The following is a 20,921-nucleotide window of genomic DNA, read 5'->3' as shown; positions in this document are numbered from 1 at the left end:
GGGGCTGCTACATGGATGTCGGTGCAGTCCACAATAATTTTGCAGCTGAAGGCAGAATGAATTTATTATTGACTCAGAATGAAGCACAACTTCATGTCATACAATACATTGACTTTATTTGTAATTGTGTAAAAAAAATATGAGCATTGATTAGCAAGCAGGACCTGGCAGGAACAGAGAATGGTGATGGATGGAGCTGGGAAGAGAGAAGAAAAAAGAAAACAGATTAACTTTATTATCGGATATTAAAAATTCAATTTCAAAACAAGTTGCCGCTCCTACAGTTTTCTAGTGTGTAAAGATGATTTCACATGACCAATGCAAAATATCACACTCAATACATGTGTGTCTCTGAGGGGTGCATTGTGCCTTTGATGTATATAAATAATATACCATAACCAAATACTATTACGTACAGTGGAAATCAGGTTACCAGAGCAGGTCAGACCAGTGTGCATGTTCCTCAGGGTCTCAGCAGTTACAGGTGAGGTAAAGAAAATAAAAGAGAAAAAGGTCAGTAACAACACTTTAAAGTAACAACACTGAATAATTATCTCTTTTAATAATTTTCTCTCAGTAATCACTCAACTACTGTCTTTCTAACAAACAGATTGACTCACTCTCACTATCATCACAATGAAACACGTCCAGAAGAATGTCATGCAAAGCTGCCTGCCTTCCTTCCTTCCTTCGACTCTCCCTGAACTGCCTGATCTTTTAATGGTCAATGTTAACCATTTGTGCAGATAGCATTAAGTAGAAAAGATCGCTGATACTAATGTGGCGTTAGCCTACCTCCCGCCCCCTTAGCACCTGGTGGAGGGGGCGATAGGCTACTCTTCAAATGTTTCACAAAATACTTACCATCATGACTACTCTTACTGTTTAACATTTTGGTTTACTTCATGTTAAGGCTAATACAAATGACAAGGCTAAGTAATGTAATATAATGCTAACTAACATGCTCGCTACTAGCTAGGTAGCTAACTTGACTATGTTCCATGCAAAACATGTATATTACCTGATATGTTTGGTCCAACGACTCCTGGTCCTTTCATCAGACGGGAAGCGATAGAACGAGCAAGTGGTATGATCTCTTTTGTGATTACAACCTCGTACAAAGCACACAGGCATCTTGTAAAAGTGAATTTATTGGAGCAATCTCTTATATTTATTGGAGGGAATAAATCAGTCTTCTTCTTCCTCTTTGCTTTGCGAGTCACAACCAGTCTTGGAGCATTATCGCCTATGACATCACTTACGCGACCCAGAATGCATTTGGGATTTGTAGTCTTTCTAGTTGCGTATTATTCATAGTCTTATATTTCAGCATTTTTACGACAAACTGTGACTTTTTTTGCATGGAAATGATTGTTTAAGATTGACAAACATCATATGTGTCATTCGTGGCACAATTCAAACGGGATCAAAAGATAACTTTTCTCTCTCCATTGACTTCAATGTATAATTTTCCGCTTCCGGGGTCCCATGGAGGCTCCCGGAAGGGGAGGGACTTCGCCTCTCTATATATCCTCTGCTGGCTCCTCCCCGCCAGCCGGCTCGCCTCGCCTCTAATGTCCGTTGTTGCATTTAAACAGAGGATTGGTACTTTTCACCTTTAACATATGCTTAACACGCCTTTTCTCCTCATATTCTCTTTCATCAGTTTTCATGTAACACATTCTAAACGCTGTAATCAATACTCTAAAACATACAGAAAATGCTTCACGGCTGGTTTGGTTTCCGGTCATTCCAGATGTTGTCACATGCTACTCTCGTCTGTAAACAATAGTGTATTCAAATAAACTGTACTTTCATTTAATATTCAGCATGGTAGTATCTCGACATCTATAGTTGTAGTGTTAAATCAGTAGGTTTCGGTTTTCACCACACCAAGTCATTTCGCTACTCAATTCACCTCTTTAGGAAATCGTATATTAGCCACATGCTAAATGGTAACCGTAGATGAAGGATTTTCAGAATAAAAGCTTAACTGCTTGTGCACAAGAATTTCTGTTTTTTCAGTATAAAAGAGCGTTTAAACTGACGGTATGTTTAAGCTACATTATACCATCAAAACATTGATTTTAATTTCTAACACCGTACAGGAGTCTCTTCTGGCGTCTCGTCTGGTGTCTCTGCAGTTCTCTGAACCTGTGTAGACAAGAATTGGATAATATTACTCAGAGCCCCGACATATTCATCGACTTCCAGTGCTTGAATTGGGCCGGTACTCACCGGTACGCAGTACCGGTGTTACAGTATAAGTTGAGTCATGACAACTGGCGACATTCTATTATTTTCGTCATAGGAATCCGGGGCGTGTACATTGAGGACCCATTGTTGACTTACCAGGAAAGAAACATCGTTTGTCGTTTACGTTCATCTTTTGCTATATCTGCCTTCCTAAGATCACTTTGCTGCACATTCAGTACTCGTATGTGAGGTTGTGGGTGAGAGTCCGATATCGTGACGCTTACAGGGAGGTATCGAACATTACAAAGTAGGTGACTGTGTGGATGCCTGTTCAAAACATTGCAAACTTCAATAAATCATTTAAATTATATATTTGTGTCCGACTTTCATTTGTTCATCGTTCTTAATGTGATGTATAGTAGCTTTGATAGCTGTCCATACCTTGAAGGATTATTTGAATTATTTGAAGGATTAAAGTAACGTGGTATGGCAGGAAAGTTCAATCTGGTATATTCCTTTTTATGTCACCTTATATATATTCATGTGTGTTAAATTAGAAGGGACAAAGTATCTTTTCCCTCCCCCAATATATTGAGGTGAAGTCCTTGTGTTTAGAGAGAGAGGCGAGCAGGGGACACCCTTATTTGGAGATAGTGCCAAGACGCTGGAATGTTTCCCTCGTAAAAGAAGGGTGTGCGTTACACATTCTTGGAGCAGATGTGTGTGTGTTTTCATTGCAGTAAATATATGTGCTACAGGATTACTGGTCAACTATACCTCTGTTCTTATTCTTTCATGTGTGGGTACTAAATGGCTACAAACATTGTGGAGAAATTAGCTTAAACATCTTTTATTACTCTATATGAAATGGAAGCAGTTTTTTATGACAGGGACGAGAGAGTTGGGGGAGGGGACACATTCCGAAGAGTTTCAGCATGTCAATTATCAGGGAGATCGACTTGTTTTCAATAGACGTGTGTGGTTACTTTGTATTAATAATAACAGTATGTGTAAAGGAAGCTGGAAATATACAATGTGAAACCTTTTATTTGAAGTAAAGATGTGAACAATAGCTCAAACAAATGGAGGGGCTATAGGACAAATGAGTGTGTTCTCTATATTAGGCCTGTGTGAAGTTTGACTATTTGAAAAGCATCTCTAATACTGCTTAAGAGCATAGGTAATGTGTTCCTCGTTATTATTGATATGAAAGTAATTAACATGTATTACGTACATATTTAGCCAACTGTAAAAACTATATATTAAAACATACTTTTAACTTGTGTGTGGCAGCCTGAGGGGGGGAAGATGGACTCAGGGACAAAGGGCCATAAACGGGATGTGTGTGTGCTGGCTACAAGCTGCTGTGTCGCACTGATTGGGTGCGACAGGCCATGTGTTGGTCTCTGCCAATAAGATGACCTCTGGGGGAAAGCACGTACACCTCCTCCTCCTGTGTTTTAGTATGAAAGACTGTGTTTTCCTTTGGTTCGCGCTCTTGTTTTTGACCGGCCGTTCCTGAGACCTGTCTCACACGTGGTAGAACCTGAGCCCGGAGTACTCTGCAGAGTGCTTCGTGATTCCTTTGTATTTGTATTGTTACCTTGTATCATTAAAACAAGATTATTGTTTCACTTGCATTCTGGTGTTTCTTAATCCCTTCCTTTTTACGAATTCACCCAGCTTATCAAACGACACGCGGAGACGAGGTTGGTTTTAAACATCCTCCGAATCTCCAACAACCTTCAGACAGCCTAAAAGTAAAACACAAGTTGTTTATTCACAGCCCGAACGCTCATCGAGATGACTGGATCAGTCATGAAACTTGTGATCAGCTCCGATTAAATTGTGATATCAATTCTGTAGCTAACCTCCAGGGAGCACGTTTATTTTATGAAATTCCTGTATCCCTCTCATCACAACAAGACTCTACACTGTGCAGGAAAAACAATTACATACATGAAAATAACCTTGATGCATGGGAATTAAACACACAAACTATCTTCCGTGGCTATACTGATATGTCACAGTAACGGTAAACCACAGAAAAGTAAGTCCAGCGGGGCACAAGTTGAATACATATAATACGGTAGTTCTATTATGCCTTTAAGCCTATACGTTTAACGTTTATTTCATAAAATAAACGTGCTCCCTGGAGGTTAGCTACAGAATTGATATCACAATTTAATCGGAGCTGATCACAAGTTGTCATGACTGATCCAGTCATCTCGATGAGCGTTCGGGCTGTGAATAAACAACTTGTGTTTTACTTTTAGGCTGTCTGAAGGTATGGACAGCTATCAAAGCTACTATACATCACATTAAGAACGATGAACAAATGAAAGTCGGACACAAATATATAATTTAAATGATTTATTGAAGTTTGCAATGTTTTGAACAGGCATCCACACAGTCACCTACTTTGTAATGTTCGATACCTCCCTGTAAGCGTCACGATATCGGACTCTCACCCACAACCTCATATACGAGTACTGAATGTGCAGCAAAGTGATCTTAGGAAGGCAGATATAGCAAAAGATGAACGTAAACGACAAACGATGTTTCTTTCCTGGTAAGTCAACAATGGGTCCTCAATGTACACGCCCCGGATTCCTATGACGAAAATAATAGAATGTCGCCAGTTGTCATGACTCAACTTATACTGTAACACCGGCACTTCTGATTTTTACCCATGTGGTACCGGCACTTCTTACTGAGTACCGGCACTCAGCCGCCGGCAATATACGTATATATTGTAAACGCAACGCAGTGCAAATGTGGGTCTGACTCTGCCTCACAGAGGGTGACTGGCTGTCTACATGACGTGGCCTGCCGACATTGCCACTTTCATACAGATCATACTAATGCCCTCGATTGGTCTCTGTGTGTCATTCAAGCTCGGGAGGGTGTGTGTTGGTGTATATGTGGCGCGAGCGAGCGAGAAAGCGCGCGCACCGGTTACGTTTATTGTTGTTAGCATCTGGTGCTAGCTAGCTGCGCTAACGGATATAAGGAGCTTTTTCAACAACAAGGTGGAGGGAGAGTCCTTTGCTGTCAGACTGAGAGGCTGATAACTACAGCTCTGGTGAGGTAAATTACTCTCTGAGTCTTTAGATAGTTAACTTAGTTTAAGTTATCTCAGTGGGTCTCAAACGGTTCGGTCACCATTTATGTAAACACATATTTCCATTTGAGGGGGTAGTGATGAGTAAAATTTGCATGAATAAAACAAACAAAATGTTAACTAGGTGAAAAAAGGTAAGATAAACTTGTTGAGAGCTAAAACTAGTCTTTGCTGTTGCCTCAAAGAGGAGCAGGGGGGAGAGGAGGGAGACAGGAGAGGCCGATTCAGGAGCCCAGACACACTCACAACTATAAATGAACCAAAAACAAATAAATAAACAAGTTTCAATGTTTTTTCATATTGGATATTGTATGTTATTGGTTATGGCCATGTACTTATGATTTTATGATTATTTAAATGTATACATTTTTGTTTCATATGGGTGTAGTCTCTTTATTTCCCCCTCAAAATGCACCAGATTGATGCATTTAAGTCCAACATTTAAAAAAAAATCTTGAAAAAACAAAAAACTGGTAGTGGCCTCAGGGACGAGGAGTCATTTAACCAGCCAGTAGGAGTCAAGCTTTACTTTCTTTTATATCCATAAAGAAAAAGTAAATCTGTTTACAGTTGTTTCATTATGGATGTTGAGAGGTATCCATATATCTCTTCATTTTGCTCTCAAATTGCACCAGATTGATGAATCTAACTTCAATATTCAAAAAAATGTGTTCCCGGGGGAGCATGTCCCCGGACCCCCATAGACTAGAGGGTGTCAGGTCCACTCCCCACTTATAAAAATAGCACTTTACCACTGCACCCCCTCTAATCTCAGATTCACCCTGAGTCATTTTGTTTAAGTACAGTTAGCCTTTCTAAAATATACAGTAAAGAGACAAACCCACCAGCATTATAGGATATACTATGACTTTGTGCGAAATACTTGTTGCTGATTTAGAGTACTGGCACCTTTTTTATTCCAATTCAAGCACTGTCGACTTCTATTTGTCTGATGTCTAAAACTGGGCCTGTCCCTCCTTCTCTAGGAGGCCCAGGCATTGGCCGACCAGTTAACAACTCATGGGGTGAAAGATGTGTTTTAGCACCCTCTGAAGATCTCATTGACATGAGTGCCAGACGCAAAGCATCTACACATTTCATGTTTGTGCCAAAAATAACTTTAGCTATTTTCCCTTTTAATGTTCTATTAGCTCTTTCTACTATTCCCTGAGATTGTGGGTGATATGCTGACCCAAACTTATGAATTATACCAAAATATAACTCAACTTCCTCCAAAATGTGAACCATTGTCTGATCTTATAATCCTTGGCACCCCATAACGGGGTACGAGTTCTGTTTTGAGCCATTTAATGACTGTCTTTGCATCTTCTTTCTTGCAGGGAATTGCTTCAATCCATTTCGTATAACGATCAATCATTACTAACATATATCTAAACCCTCTGACTACATTGTCTGCTCCCATGTCTGTATAATCAATACAAATGTCTTTGAATGGGGCTTCTGGGACTGGATATCTTCCCATTGGGCACTTGTATGGCTTTTTTACATTGAATGCATTACACATGTCACAGTCGTTTACAAAGTTTTCAACCATGTCCTTCATGTAAGGATGCCACCACTGTTGTTCAATGTCTTTTGTTTTTCTTGTTTTTCCTACATGAGTGGGACCATGTGATTGTTCTATTAGCAGGTGGCATAACTTTGCAGGTGCGACTAAACGGCCGCCGTGGGCTTTCCACAGGCCATCTACTTCCTTTGCTCCCTTCTGACTCCATTGATTCTGTTCATACACTCCAGAATATTTCTGCATGTCTTTGATGTGTTCGGTGGTTAACTCCTCTTGAGTATTGGCCTTTGTACATATCATTTGCTTGCTGTACCCTCCTGCTTTCTTTGCTGCCTTGTCTGCTGCATCATTTCCTCTGGATATTGCATTGTTTAATGTTTGATGTCCTTTGCATTTCATTACTGCCACTTGTGCTGGCAACAGTAAAGATGTCAGCAGAAGTATTAGCGCTTCGGCATGTTTTACTGGTGTCTTAGCAGATGTTAGGAACCCTCTTCTGATCCACTGTGGTCCGTCTATATGCACTACTCCATAAGCATATGCTGAATCTGTATAGATGTTGACTCGTTGTCCCTCTGCATGCTCCAAGGCTTTGGTGAGTGCCACTACTTCTGCTAGTTGGGCCGAAGCAGGTTGGGAGATGATTTCTGCTTCTATTGTTTGTATATTTTCTCCCTCCTGCCGGACTACTGCATAGGAGGCCACATTCCCGTCATCTCCCTTGTAACAACAGCCGTCACTGTAGAAAGTGAAGTCTGGTTGGTCCAGTGGATCTGTTTCTAAATCTGATCTTATCTTAAGATCCTTTTGGGAGACTAACTGACAGTCATGGGGTGTGTGCTCTTCCGTGCTCAGTCCTGTAGACATGTTTGTTAAACCACTTTGGTATGTTATATGGGGTTTCAACAGACTGGTCTGAATCTTGATTTTCCTGATTGGGGAAAATGTGAATGCCTGTGAATTTATGAATGCTACTACTCCATGGGCTGTGTTGACTTTCAATGGGTGGCACATTACCAGATGTGCAGTTTTCTCAATGACTTTTGCTAGTGCAGCTAGGTGTCTTGCACATCCTGTCTGGCCTAGTTCTATATTGTCTAACTTTGAGCTATGGTACATGAGTACCTGTCTCACTCCCCCTTTTTTCTGAAACAGGACTCCATTGACTATTCCACCTGATTCAGAAACATCAAGGCAAAAATCATCATCATAATCCGGATTGGAAAGGTGTGCCGCTTGACTCAGGGCTTGCTTCGTCTTCGTGAAAGCTTCTTCGGCCAACGTTGTCCACTCGAGAGTAGCTTTAAGATTTCTGTTTCCTGCTTCTGCAATTATGTGTCTCAGTGGTTGTGTCAAGTCCACATAGTCAGGTATGTACGTCCTGCCTGTCAGGCCCAGGAAAGCGAGCATTTGTTGCACTGTTTTGGGCTTTGGTTGGGAGAGGATGGAAGACCGTTGTGCTGGTGTCAGAGTTAGACTGTTCGAGGAAATCATCCTTCCCAGGAATGTAACCGTTCTCCTTGCGATCTGCGTTTTTTCTTTCTTCACTTTATAGCCCACATTGGCCAGTAGGATTAGCAATTGTTGAGTCACAGCCAGACATGTTGCTGCATCTGGCCCGGCTAGAAGTAAATCATCAACATACTGTATCAGAGTCACTCCCTCCGGAAGTTGCAATGCACTGAGGTCTTGTTTCAATGCACTGTTAAATAATCCTGGGCTATCCTTGTAACCCTGTGGCATCCGATTGTAGGTATATCGCTGTCTTTGGTAGGTAAAAGCAAATATCCTGGACTTTTGGATCTAATGGTAAGCAAAAGAATGCATTAGCTAGATCTATCACTGTGAAATATTTGTGACCTGGATTAAGATTTTGTAATGCTACATGTGGATCGGGAACATGAATATTAGCAGTTTTAGTGACATTGTTGACTTCTCTCAGATCATGGACCATTCTCCATCCCTTGTTTCCAGCTTTTGGTACCGGCAAGATGGGAGTATTCCAATTTGAACTGGTGTGTCGATTACTCCAGCTTGCAACAATCCTTGAATGGTGTTTCCTATTCCATCTATTTGTTCTTGTTTCAATTTGTATTGCGGGCGCCAACATGGTTTGTAATTTTCCATCAGCTCCACTGAGACTTCATGATTTACTAATCCAACGTCATAGTCTCCAGTGGTCCAAAGATGTGTAGGCACCTGCATCAGCATTTCTTCTGTGTCCGGATAGTTTGTGTGTTCTCGGCCATGATCTCTGTCCAATTCTTGCTTCTCCAATAGCCCTTGTTCCTGGCTATTGTTTCCAATCCTCCACATCGTCTGGTCTGTTGATTGCCACAGAATAGGTGATTCCGTCGCCAACCATTCTGTGTTCAATGCAGTCTTTATCATTGGAACCAATGATCTGGACTCAGCTCCTATGGTCCTGGCGAGTGTGACATGAGGAACAGCTTCTTCAGATAAATTGTACCATTGTTTTTGTTCTGGTGTGAATTTTACCGCTGCTGCTACACCCTGCGGTCCGACGTAGATGTCTGCTACAGTCAAATCTTCCATCCTTCCCTCTTTATTTTCCATCCATGCATCTTGATATTCTTCATCCGGTCGCCTTATATAATTGTACGTACAATGTAGAGGATCCTGCGGGGGCCCATAGGGTCCCAGTGTATTTATCCATGGCTTCCAGGCCATGTACGTTCTTTGGACATGAGGAGTATCGATTTCCGTGGTGATTAGGCGGCTCCAGTACACAGTGGTTGTGTCATTTTCTTCTTCATTTTCTGGATCTGCTGCCATCATCATGATTCTCTGTTGTCCATCGTATGTCTGGTGGAGTGGTATCTGGCCTGGAAATTGGATTATCAGCCCATCTGGTGTGCATAGAATTCTCGCTCCTGATTTTAAGAGAAGGTCTCTTCCCATTAGATTTATGGGACAGTTTGGGGCATAGAGGAAAGGATGTTGTAGGAGTTGCTTCCCAATTTTTGTGACCAATGGTAATGTATATCTCTGTACATCAATTTTTCCCGAGTATCCAACTGTTTTAAGGGTGTGATTTGTGAGTGGTGGTGGTTTTCCCCTTAATTTTGTCAAACAGGAAGCTGTAGCTCCTGTGTCCAACATCATTTCCACCTTCTCCCCCTCAATCTCACAGGTGACCATTGGTTCATCTTGGGATGGAATTGCATCACCTCTGGGCCTCCTCATACGTATGGACCACTCCAAGCTGTCAGAGGCATTTGGTTCATGTTTGGCACCCCTCCTCCTCCTGGTTGTCCCTGGAATCCTCTGCCTCCACTGAGTCCTCCCCTCTGTTGGTACTGTGTAGGCATGTAAATGGGTGCTTGTGGCTGTGATTGGACAGGAGTATACACAAGCGGAAGCGGTTGCTGTACTTGGGGATAATACTGCTGTGTCTGGGGCTGGAATTGTGTAGGATTGTATGGCATCTGTTGATGCGGACAGTTTCTGGCCCAATGATCCACCTGACCGCATGCGTAACATCCCACTTTTTGGAAACCTCTTCCTCTGCCCTTTCCTCTGAAACTTCCTCCACCTCTTTGTTGGTACTGCTTCTGATTTTCTGGCTCCACCTGAGCTTGAACTGTTAGTGGTGTCTGCATTACTGTCTCTGTTTCTATGGTCTTATCTGCTTTAGTTGTCATTTGCCTTGCATCTTTCCTGTTTTTATTAGCTTCGGCATCTTTCTCAGCTATTTGTATCTTCACGAGTCTCCTTGCTTGGATTTTATCGTCTTCATCAAGTCCCTTTTTAGCCGCCTGGTGTCTGGTATCGTGGTGAATGAGATGTTGTCTCCATTGTTCAGCGGGTTTATTGTCCAATCCAACCACTTCTTCCAAACGTGTCTGCACTGCTAGGGGAAGGGCTTTAATGACAGAGTTCTTCCACACCATTTCAATAGCTGGAGAAAGATCATGTCTTTCACCCGTGCAAGCCTCCCACACTTCTTCACATTTCTTCAGGAATGCATGCATGTCTTCCTCAGGCTCCTTCTTCAAGCTAATGAGAGCATGAAAACTGCGTGTTGTCGGGTAGATGTGACGAATAGCAGCCCAATATTTTGACCTGATGTAGTTGAAGGGGGTGTCATCTAGGTCATTTGTTAAATTAGCCTCGGAGTCTATTGTTCTTGCTTCAAGTCGTCCTTCAATCCGTCCAAGAAGGGCCCTTACGTCTCCTAAGCATAGGTGGTCTTGGGCTGTGAATCTCTCCAGATCAATCACCCACTTCTGACCTCCTTTTATGAGTGGAGGTAGTTTTCCCACTAATGCTTCCATGTCCCTGTGATTCCATGATTGGTATTGAAATCCTCTATTTCCAGCTGCTATCAATGGCATGGCGCTATGTGCGGTACTCCTGAGTCTTTCAGCTATGGGCCCTGTCACAGTTTGTTGGTTGATTTCGTCACCTCTGTTTTTCCCTGAGGGTGTGGTGAAACCCTGTTGTTGCTGTGTGTGTTCCGGGTATCCCGAGTGTCTGCTGGTTTGAGAATGTGCACTGTCGTTGTCTTCTCCATGTCCTTGTCCTCTGTAATTTTGTTCATCAGGAGAGTAATTTGTTCGGCGTGTTCTTTGAGAGTCTTCCCATCCCCGAGTTCTTTGTTCATCATTTTGGTTCTGGTGTCTGTCTTCCATCATTTCCCGGAATGTCACATCTTCTCGTTGTCTTTGTGCCAGACGTTGCTGGTATTTATCTTCCTCCCTTTGTCTTTCTGCAATAATGTCATGACTGGCTTTATCTGACTTCCGCATTTCTTCAATAATGTCATTATGTGCCTCTTCTACTTTTCTTCTTTCTTCAGCATATCTGTCATTATGTGCCTCTTCTGCCTTTCTTCTTTCTTCAGCATATCTGTCATTATGTGCCTCTTCTGCCTTTCTTCTTTCTTCAGCATCTCTGTCATTATGTGCCTCTTCTCATCTGTGTTGTTGTGCGTCTTCCTCTGCTGTTTGTGGTTGAAGAGAGAAGATAGGCTCTGCCGCTCTCTCATAAGCGGCCATTTTTCCTGGATCTGCACCTGTTGATCTGTTGATTGACTGGAATGACAGAGGTGTTTGTAGCATGTCTCGCTGAAGTTGTCTATCTGTAGGCATAGTTCTTAATGCTTGCATTTCGGCTAATCGTTTGTGTTCCTCCAGCAGCTGATTGGATTGAGTCGTGAGCATTCTTACTCCGTATTCCAATTCTTGGAGACGTCTTGCTGTGGGGACTCCTTCCAATTCCAATACTCCTCCCAAAATACCAAAAGTTGGGGCTTGTATTGAGGGTTGAAGGAGAGTTTTATTTTATGAAATGTAGGGAGGAGGTTCTTCAATCAAGTTAGGATAGAGCTTTGGAGTTTGGATTACTGGTTCTTCCATTTTTTTCGCGTCTTCTTCTGCTTGCGAATTTGCTTCTTTGTCGACGCACATGTTAGCCATCCCACTAGCAGAATACTTTAAATGGAGCATCAGACTTGTAACTCGTGCTTTCCTTATTTCCGCTTTGTTCATAGCAATCTTTGCAGGTCCATACCAAGACGGTTGTCCGGCTTTGATCCATGCTTGTTGTTCTCGCAGGTATTCTCCATTTTCATGGTCAATTACTGCTTTTCTATGGGCTTTCGTTGGTGCTGGTTGATCATCAGCTGGATACAGTCCTCTTGTTTGCCATTGTTTCAACAGTTTCTCCATGTGGTTCCATGTCTTTTGTCTAAGATTTGGAGCTGTGATGGCATCTGATCTGATTTGTATCCTTCCTTTGACATCTGCTGTTGAGCCTGGCTCTGCATCTAGTCTCAACTTAGTTTGTTTTGGTGACATGTTCTCTAATTATTTATTAACCTATCAAAGATGAAGCACTAATCTTCTGACTAGCACCTTCGTTGCTGTTCGTCCGAACTTTAATTCTTTTTTTTTTCTTTTTTTTTAAGTTGCTCAAGGTTTTATTAAAAGATTTTTTTTTTTTTTTAAGATATTGTTTTTTTTTTTTTTTTATAGGTAAAATATTAATAAAGTTAATTATTATATAAAAATTATGCAAATTTAAAATATGAAATGTTAAAATCAAGTTGTACCGTGTATGGTTTTGACTTTGAAATATGAATTTGGTTCAAATCCAAATCCAAATGCTAATGTCACCACTTGTGTTAGCTTCAATAAATTGGTGTTTGAAAAAGTATTATGTAAAGTTTCTTCTCTTATAATTAGAAACCACTTGCAATTCTGTCTTGTCGATCAAGCATGTGTTTATTTATAACACTTAAAATTATACTTCACAATGTTATGGTGTTTCTTCTATTTGTGTAATAATTCTGTACTACCACCAGAGTGCGCTATTTTAATTTCCAGCTTAATCCACTAGGGAATAACTGTTGCAAAACTGACTTGTTTTTAACAAGGAGAAACTTAGTTTCCTTAAAAATATCTTTAAAATAGGAAGAACATTACATTATGGTTAAACAACACAGCATATAACCGCCAAAACACATTTGCAAACAAGAATATTCACAAAACCGCCAATACACATTTACCAGCAGAAGTACTTCCAATAGTTCTAACTCTAACAAGAAGTATGATGTTCTTTAGAAGATGGAATGCCTAGCCTCAGTGTGTTAAAGCAAACAGAGTACTTCAATTAGCATTTCATGAAATGGCGACTGCCGTGTGGTTCACTGTGAACATGAGGTCAAGAAAAGATGGCAACTGGTTTTCCAACCTTTGAACTGAAGAACAAAGGGATTTGAGAAAACACCTGGAGTTGAAATAATGGTGAGGTGATATTTTGTCTAGTAAATTCAACACACAACACTGTAGTTTAAAATAACATTTCTATTTAGTTTACAATGATAAATGAGCCTTATACCCTTACGTCATAGCCCTCTACCCATGTACGTAAATGTTTTGACTTTAAGAGCCAGTATGGTAATCTCTTCTGTTTAAACACGCTATTTATGGGACAAAATGGGACGCTATCCAAACACAATCAGAAGAATATCGTCTATCTAACGCACGAATGTCGCACTTCCTGCCGTAATCCACAACGCAATGTCTTTTTGAAAACAGAAAATAGTAACCACTGAAAGCTTCAAACTCCTCAGGCCTTTTCCTTGAAAAAGGACTTTTTTAAAACAGCCTCACACTGTTGTTAACACAAAACACTCACTCCAATAACCTTAGCTTCAAACTAGTCCCGACTGCTTAATGGCCTAAAACCATTCACGTTAACTTAAAACGCAACAAAAGACACCTATATAAGTGATTGGCCTCTAGCCGACATGTAATAACAGACAAACGAATAGCATGCAGGGTTAAATAGAACAAAATAAATTGAACTCACCCTGCCTGTAACAAAGCAACGCCACGTGGTAGGATACCAATGTTTATCAATTTAGGCTTGTTTTAACTTAAATTGCACAGCTATTTTCAGGATCCGCTGGCCGCCGTCAAACACACATAACTAACATTGTCCTACATTAACTATTGAAGAATTCGATATAACAGGTTTCTCCTTACCTAGTTGATTTGAGCTCTCTGTGTGTTGAACGGATGCCAGCGGGTCCAGCGAGCAGCCTGCTGTAGTCTCTCCCGGTTTTGCGAAGACCACGTTGGGCTCCAATTGTTAAATATGTTCTTTGTTCTCGCGTCCAGAAGAGAAGCTTTAAAATGAGACTAACTGGAGTCTCTGAAAAGATTCAAATGGGATACTTTAATTCAGTGATGCAAACACAGGTATGGTGAAAAAAGAGAGAACTATTCGAAGCAGGAAAAAAACAGCGTAATATACCATCTGACAAAGGCCTGTGCTATAATGCTTCAATTAAGTGGCTATTCTTTATAATATACTCAGATCAATAGGAGACAGAGATGTTAAGTTTTAAATCAAGAGTTTTTATTATTATTTACAGCAGTGGTGGGGAACCTTTTTCCTTTCAATTTTTACAACATCCTCCGAGGGCCGTACAAATGATTGAACTCAACCTCTGCTTAACCCTCTGGACTTTGTCATAGATTTATTTATATGTGTGCCAGTGATTATTTTACCGTCCTGTACAGATGAGACTTTGTAATCAGATGTAGCCTATGTATATGTGTGTTTGTGATTTTATACTGAATGTAAAGTAACTGGAAATATCTGTGTGTGTGTGTGTGTGTGTGTGAGAGAGAGAGAGAGAGAGAGAGAGACTCCTGTCCAACCTCCCAATCTTTCTTTTTATGTGTGCATTGTTATTTGTGCTTGAGCAACATTTTACTTGAACTTTATTTCAATGCAGTAATTATTGTCCTACATTTTAATTTGTTTTACAGAGAGGTTTCACAGCTGCCTGGGCCTAGTGGCCCACAGGCGGCGTTTATCCAGGAGCCAGAACATCCATCTGTGCCGGCCCCCAGGTCAAGATCTACCGTGGCTCAAGGGCCTTCACCAGAGCCATCACCACCAAGGACCAGCAGACCAGCATCACTACAGCTGCCTCCACCTCCATCTGCGGCTGCCACAAGGTCAATATACACCTCAGCAAAAAGGCTCCACCACAGCCATCACCTTCAACTCAGCCAGCAAGCAGGTCTCGTGGAGATCTCGTAGAGCACTTGTACACCTCACCTACACAGCAGCCCACGCACCATCACCCCCATCTTCACAGCAGCCAGACCCACTGTTCTGGAAGACAGACAAAGACCTTGACACTGTCTTGACATTTATAATGAAGAGTTGGTTGAAAGTTCTGATGTTGAATATTATAAATAGTGAGATTTTCCAGTTTCTTATATTTATATAAATAGTTGGTTGAAAAAAACATATTTATAATAAATTGTTGTTTGAATAAAAAGTTTGAATGCTCAATTTGTATTTGTACACATCACATGAACCTTGTTATGTAATATGAAGTCATTAGTCAGTCCTAATGTATCTCAGTCCCTACTGTGGTGAAAGTAGAGTGATAAACACCTGTTTTACTCAAAATTCGAATTAATTTATTTTCATTTTAGACATGAATTACACATTTATATACAGTGTAATTCAAATATTTCACTACTTTTGTGATCCTAAGACTTTGGTAACCAAATCTAAAACACCAAAACAATTTGATCACATGAGTACATTTGTGTTTACACAAGAGTTTTGAGGATTTTCCGAAAATCGGATGTCACATTTTAAGCTTTTGAGCTACTTATCTCATCACAAAGTGCTCTAAGGTGAGTAATTTGCATATATAGCAATACCAGAGATTGTCCTGAACATTTTGATATTCAACACATGGGTTGCCATGTTAGAAGTAATACATTTAAAAGGTGATTTAAGAAAACATCTGAAAATCGAGAAAATACCCTTAGACTCCAGAGGGTTAAAAAAACTAAAATCACAGCCAATTCATTTGGCCTTTCTTTCATGCTGTGCAAAGAAAAAGCAACCTCTTAATCCAGATATCTCACCATGACTCTGGCATGCATGCATGTGCACGGTGTGGCATGACCACCAAAACAGAAAGATATGGACACAAGATGTGTGCAAATCTATTTAGTATCCATGTGAACATGATTTAAGTGGGGGGACCTAACCTCCTCTAGGGGGGTCCGGGGGCATGCTCCCCCGGGAAGATTTTTTTTTAAATATTGAAGTTAAAAGCATCAATCTGGCGCACTTTGAGAGCAACATGAGGAGATCTATGGATACATCTCTCAACACCCATTTGAAACAGAACTGTAAACAGATTTTTCTTTATGGATATTTTACAAATCACTTATTTTAAACAACTTTTTTGTTACTGTCATATAGTATTTTATACCTGTTTTTCATTTGGTCTCTAATGTCTCATTAATAATTATAATGATCATATCAAGGTGTGCCTTAACCTCACTGAGCTGAGGTTATTTGAGCCTCTCAGGAGAAAGCTCTCTTCCACCTGGTTGTAGAAAAGCTCTTTAAATTTGTTAGCATAGCTAGCTAACCAGATGCTAATAACAACAGATCGCCACTGTGCTTACAACTAAAGACACAGCCACGCAAACACTGCAGCATGTGTACGGCTCCTTATGGGTACTGCAATATTTGAAGAGCTGGAGCGGCGTTCCGGTGCTCTCCGTAAGCACTCTAGTCTAGTCTACACTCCTTTCAGACGAGACATAAACACGTGAAGACACGATACGCTCGTGTTGTGTACAAGGAACCTGTCCTTGGCCAGGAAAAACATGCATTCGCTTGTTTAATTATTTTGCGATCTAGATTTCTTCTTCTTTTTTGAAGTGAGAAGTTGTCCGTCAGTCGGACGGACTAACGGACGGACCCCCCCCCCAAAACGAAAACTCTTCGGTTTTCCACGAATTACACAAGTCACCCAAAGCAGCGTTAAAAAAGCGGGAGGCGCCGAAAAGCGACTAATTTGCATCACTGTTAATTAAAAAAGGCGCGGTAGTGTTACAGACAGAATATTGTTCCGGCAGAAAACAGCCGTGATCTGGCTCTCCTGAGCAAGAAGAGAAGGGCGAATCCCCCAGTTGGTGCCGTTATATATCCTCTGCTGGCTCCTCCCCGCCAGCCGGCTCGCCTCGCCTCTAATGTCCGTTGTTGCATTTAAAACAGAGGATTGGTACTTTTCACCTTCAACATATGCTTAACACGCCTTTTCTCCTCATATTCTCTTTCATCACTTTTCATGTAACACATTCTAAACGCTGTAATCAATACTCTAAAACAGGGTTCCACAGACTACGGCCCGCGGGCCGCATACGGCCCGCCACGCCCCTTTGACCGGCCCTCCACCTCTCTGCACCTCACCATTTGAACTGGCCCAAAGAAGAAGAAAAAAAAAATAAAAAATAATAAAATATTTTTTTAAATATTTTATTTTAGTCGTCCAACTTGTTTTGTGAAATAATAACATGACTCTCCAAACGAGGGCGGTAATCGCTGTTCATTCCGTCACCTGAGATTAGAACTCGAGGCCGTCAGTATGTAGTGGCCAGAGCGGCTCTGGTAGTGGCCATGAGCCAAACAGTGGAACTGTCAATCAGATCGCCAGCGCCTCTATCACGCTTTAAAAGCAACGTTATGTAACGTTCTGGTTGACATCTGTTACATTTGCATCTTGTTTTTTTAACACTAAAATATTTTTTTATTAACCATTTATATTTTATATAATTTAATATGTGTGTCTGTATTATTTATATGACGTATGTTTATGACCGAATTTCCGCCACCTTACAAGCTGATCGAAGTCATGCGCAGAAAATATTATGCTACAGTTGAACAGCAGTGTAATGGCGTGCAGTAAAGTGAGGAAAATTGACAGAGAGTGTCGGGTTTTTAAAGAACAATGGACCAAGGATTATTTTTTTGTTCCATGGAAGGACCGTGCCATTTGTATTATATGTAAAGAACATGTGGCCGTGTTTAAAGAATTCAACCTTCGCCGCCATCACGAAACCCGGCACAGAGAGTATGCTAGCTTGAGCGGGCTAGCGAGAGATGATAAGGTTCGGTGTCTGAAAGGCGGACTAGCTGTTCAACAGGATGCCTTCCTTCGTCAATCCCGGGTCAACCTGGCTGCTGTCCGAGCTAGCTACAAAGTAGCTAACCTACTGGCTACCCACGGCAAGCCGTTCACAGACGGAGAATTCGGGAAGGCCATGATGCTGGCTGTGGCCGAGGAGGTGTGTCCCGAGAAGACAGATGCCTTCCGTGGGGTGAGTCTCTCAGCACAAACGATGACGAGACAAATTGAGGAGATGGGGGGAAACGTGTTTGACCAACTGAGAGAGAGAGCCGCAGAATTCAAGTGTTTTGCTTTAGCCATGGATGAAAGTAATGACGTACAGGACACGGCACAACTGTTGATTTTTATTCGTGGAGTCAACACACGTTTTGAAGTGTCAGAGGAGCTGGCATCACTGAGAAGCCTAAAAGGCACAACAACTGGAGAAGACCTTTTTGTCGAAGTGTGCAAAACAATGGGCGAACTTGGTCTGCAATGGGCTAATTTTGCCAGTGTCACTACAGATGGTGCGCCTAGCATGGTCGGATCTACGAGGGGTCTAGTAGGGCGCTTAAACGGCGAGTTCGAGGAACGAGGTCTCGCCCCACCGATTCAAGTCCACTGCCCGATTCACCAGCAAGCGCTGTGCTGCAAAGTTTTGAAGTGGGCGTCTGTGATGAAGGTGGTTGTGCACTGTGTCAACTACATCCGGAAAAATGGGCTGAAACACAGGCAGTTCCAGGCCTTTCTCTCCGAGCTGGGGTCTGCTCACCAGGATGTGCTGTACTACACCGAAATCCGGTGGTTAAGTCGAGGCAAAGTATTGCGCCGTGTCTACGACCTGCTGCCCGAAATCAACACCTTCCTCCAGTCTAAAAGTGAAACGGTACGGTAGCTGACCGACCCGGAGTGGAAATGGGACCTCGCGTTTTTAACTGATGTGACTGAACTGTTGAACCACCTCAACCTACAGCTCCAAGGCAAAGGGAATCTCATCAGCGACATGTATTCCCACATAAAAGCATTCGAGGTCAAACTGCAGCTCCTTGTGCGACAGGTCCAAAAGCTGGACTTCACACATCTCCCTGCCACCCAAAGCTACTGCGCCGAGAAACCAGCCACCCCTTTCCCAGTCGCGAAGTGCAAAGATGCCCTGGAGATGCTGCAGCGAGAGTTCAGTGTGCGCTTCCGCGAGCTTCATGTCAACAACAAAGACATAAGTCTGTTCCAGAACCCCTTTGCTGCTGACATTGACGACGCACTTCCCTCTCTTCAGTTTGAACTAGCCGAGCTGCAGAATTGTGATGTCCTTAAAGACGCATTCAAGCCTGACCACCTCCTTGAGTTCTATGCTGAGCTACCAGAGGGCACTTACCCAAACATTAAACAACATGCTCTGAAGATGTGTACCGTTTTTGGCAGCACCTACACCTGCGAGCAGACGTTTTCCCGCATGAAGCAAATAAAAAATCCAACGAGGAACAGACTCTCAGATGAACATTTGCATCAAACTTTGAGACTGGCAACCACTAGGCTACACCCAGACATCGGACTTCTCACCAGCCAGAAGCAAGCACACAGTTCACACTGATATGGTAAATATACTGATTTTAACTATTACAATTTTATATGGCTGTAAACATGAACTATGATTTTTTGATGAAATATGATTAATGTTTTTAATGAATTTTAATGAATAATGCTACACTGTATTTGTAAAATCACATCACAAGGAACAACAGGCAGCATATTTATGTAATTTACTGAATGTGTCCAATGTCATCCCTTTATGCCAGGTTTCCAGGCAGCAAGAGAGGGGACTGCAACTGCTGACCTCAAAGATCACTGCCCATCCATCCTTCCTTCCACCCTGGCTACAAGTACCAATTCAGTTCACCTACTGCACATATTGCTGACTTCGCATTCTGTTACTCTCTTCTAGTTTAACCTGCCGAGGGTTTACTGCTCAGTCTCTCCTCCCAATCTCTTCTCTCAGCATCTGCCTCTCCATCGTTGTCTCTCTCTCTCCCTCTCTCTCCTCTCTCTCCTCTCTCTCCTCTTTCTCCTCTTTATGCACTGCCCCTCATCTCAATCTCCTATTTCAAAGGGATGATAATTGTGCTGTAAAAGTGTTTGGGTGCTCATTGCATTTTCACCTTGAACAAAAAAAATCTCACCTGCATATACAAATAAGAGTTGGTTAGTTGATATATTGTTCACCAAGTTTCTTGTCTTGATGATTTCTCATCTCACTGTAATATAGGCCTACAATTTCTATTGTATCACTCATAAACTGTCAATCACCATGTTTTTCTAACCTTTCCTTGCTATTTTTACATGATTGTTATTAGAAAATAAAAGGAATACCTGTGGTATTTCAAATTGAAAAACATGTGAAGTACTCACTTATTTTGCAAATCACTTGTAATGATGAACTATTTTGTGCTAGAAATTATGGCTATAACAGGCAGTGGCCTAGTATACAGCCCACATGATCGATCCCGGCCCCTCATCACAGTCAGGAACGATAATGTGGCCCCCAGAGAAAAAAGTTTGGGGACCCCTGCTCTAAAACATACTTCTCGGCTGGTTTGGTTTCCGGT

At 41.7% G+C, this 20,921-nt stretch overlaps 1 protein-coding gene and 1 long non-coding RNA gene across 2 annotated transcripts; one reads left to right on the top strand and one right to left on the bottom strand.

Moving 5' to 3' along the window:
* Positions 1 to 94: 94 nt before the first annotated feature.
* LOC307047550 lies at positions 95 to 2,432 on the bottom strand. The gene is made up of 2 exons (XR_013810480.1): positions 417 to 2,432; positions 95 to 196 (listed from the first exon to the last, which is right to left on the bottom strand). It is a non-coding gene; the product is annotated as an uncharacterized lncRNA (long non-coding RNA).
* Positions 2,433 to 17,704: 15,272 nt separating this feature from the next.
* LOC307047507 (general transcription factor II-I repeat domain-containing protein 2-like) lies at positions 17,705 to 20,883 on the top strand. The gene is made up of 2 exons (XM_079694518.1): positions 17,705 to 19,913; positions 20,115 to 20,883. Exon 1 carries the CDS (start codon positions 18,080 to 18,082, stop codon positions 19,211 to 19,213), a length of 1,134 nt encoding a protein of 377 aa, XP_079550644.1. The 5' UTR covers positions 17,705 to 18,079; the 3' UTR covers positions 19,214 to 19,913; positions 20,115 to 20,883.
* The last annotated feature ends 38 nt before the right edge of the window (positions 20,884 to 20,921 follow it).

The sequence above is a fragment of the Notothenia rossii genome, assembly GCF_949606895.1.
Source record: "Notothenia rossii genome assembly, chromosome: 7".
In the NCBI taxonomy this organism is placed as follows: domain Eukaryota; kingdom Metazoa; phylum Chordata; class Actinopteri; order Perciformes; family Nototheniidae; genus Notothenia; species Notothenia rossii.
Note: the sequence above shows the minus strand (reverse complement) of the source record. Positions and strands in the feature narration are given on the sequence as shown.

Bases quoted from the DNA above. Each gene is read 5' to 3' on its own strand.
- LOC307047507 (XM_079694518.1), top strand. From the start codon at position 18,080: ATGCTACAGTTGAACAGCAGTGTAATGGCGTGCAGTAAAGTGAGGAAA.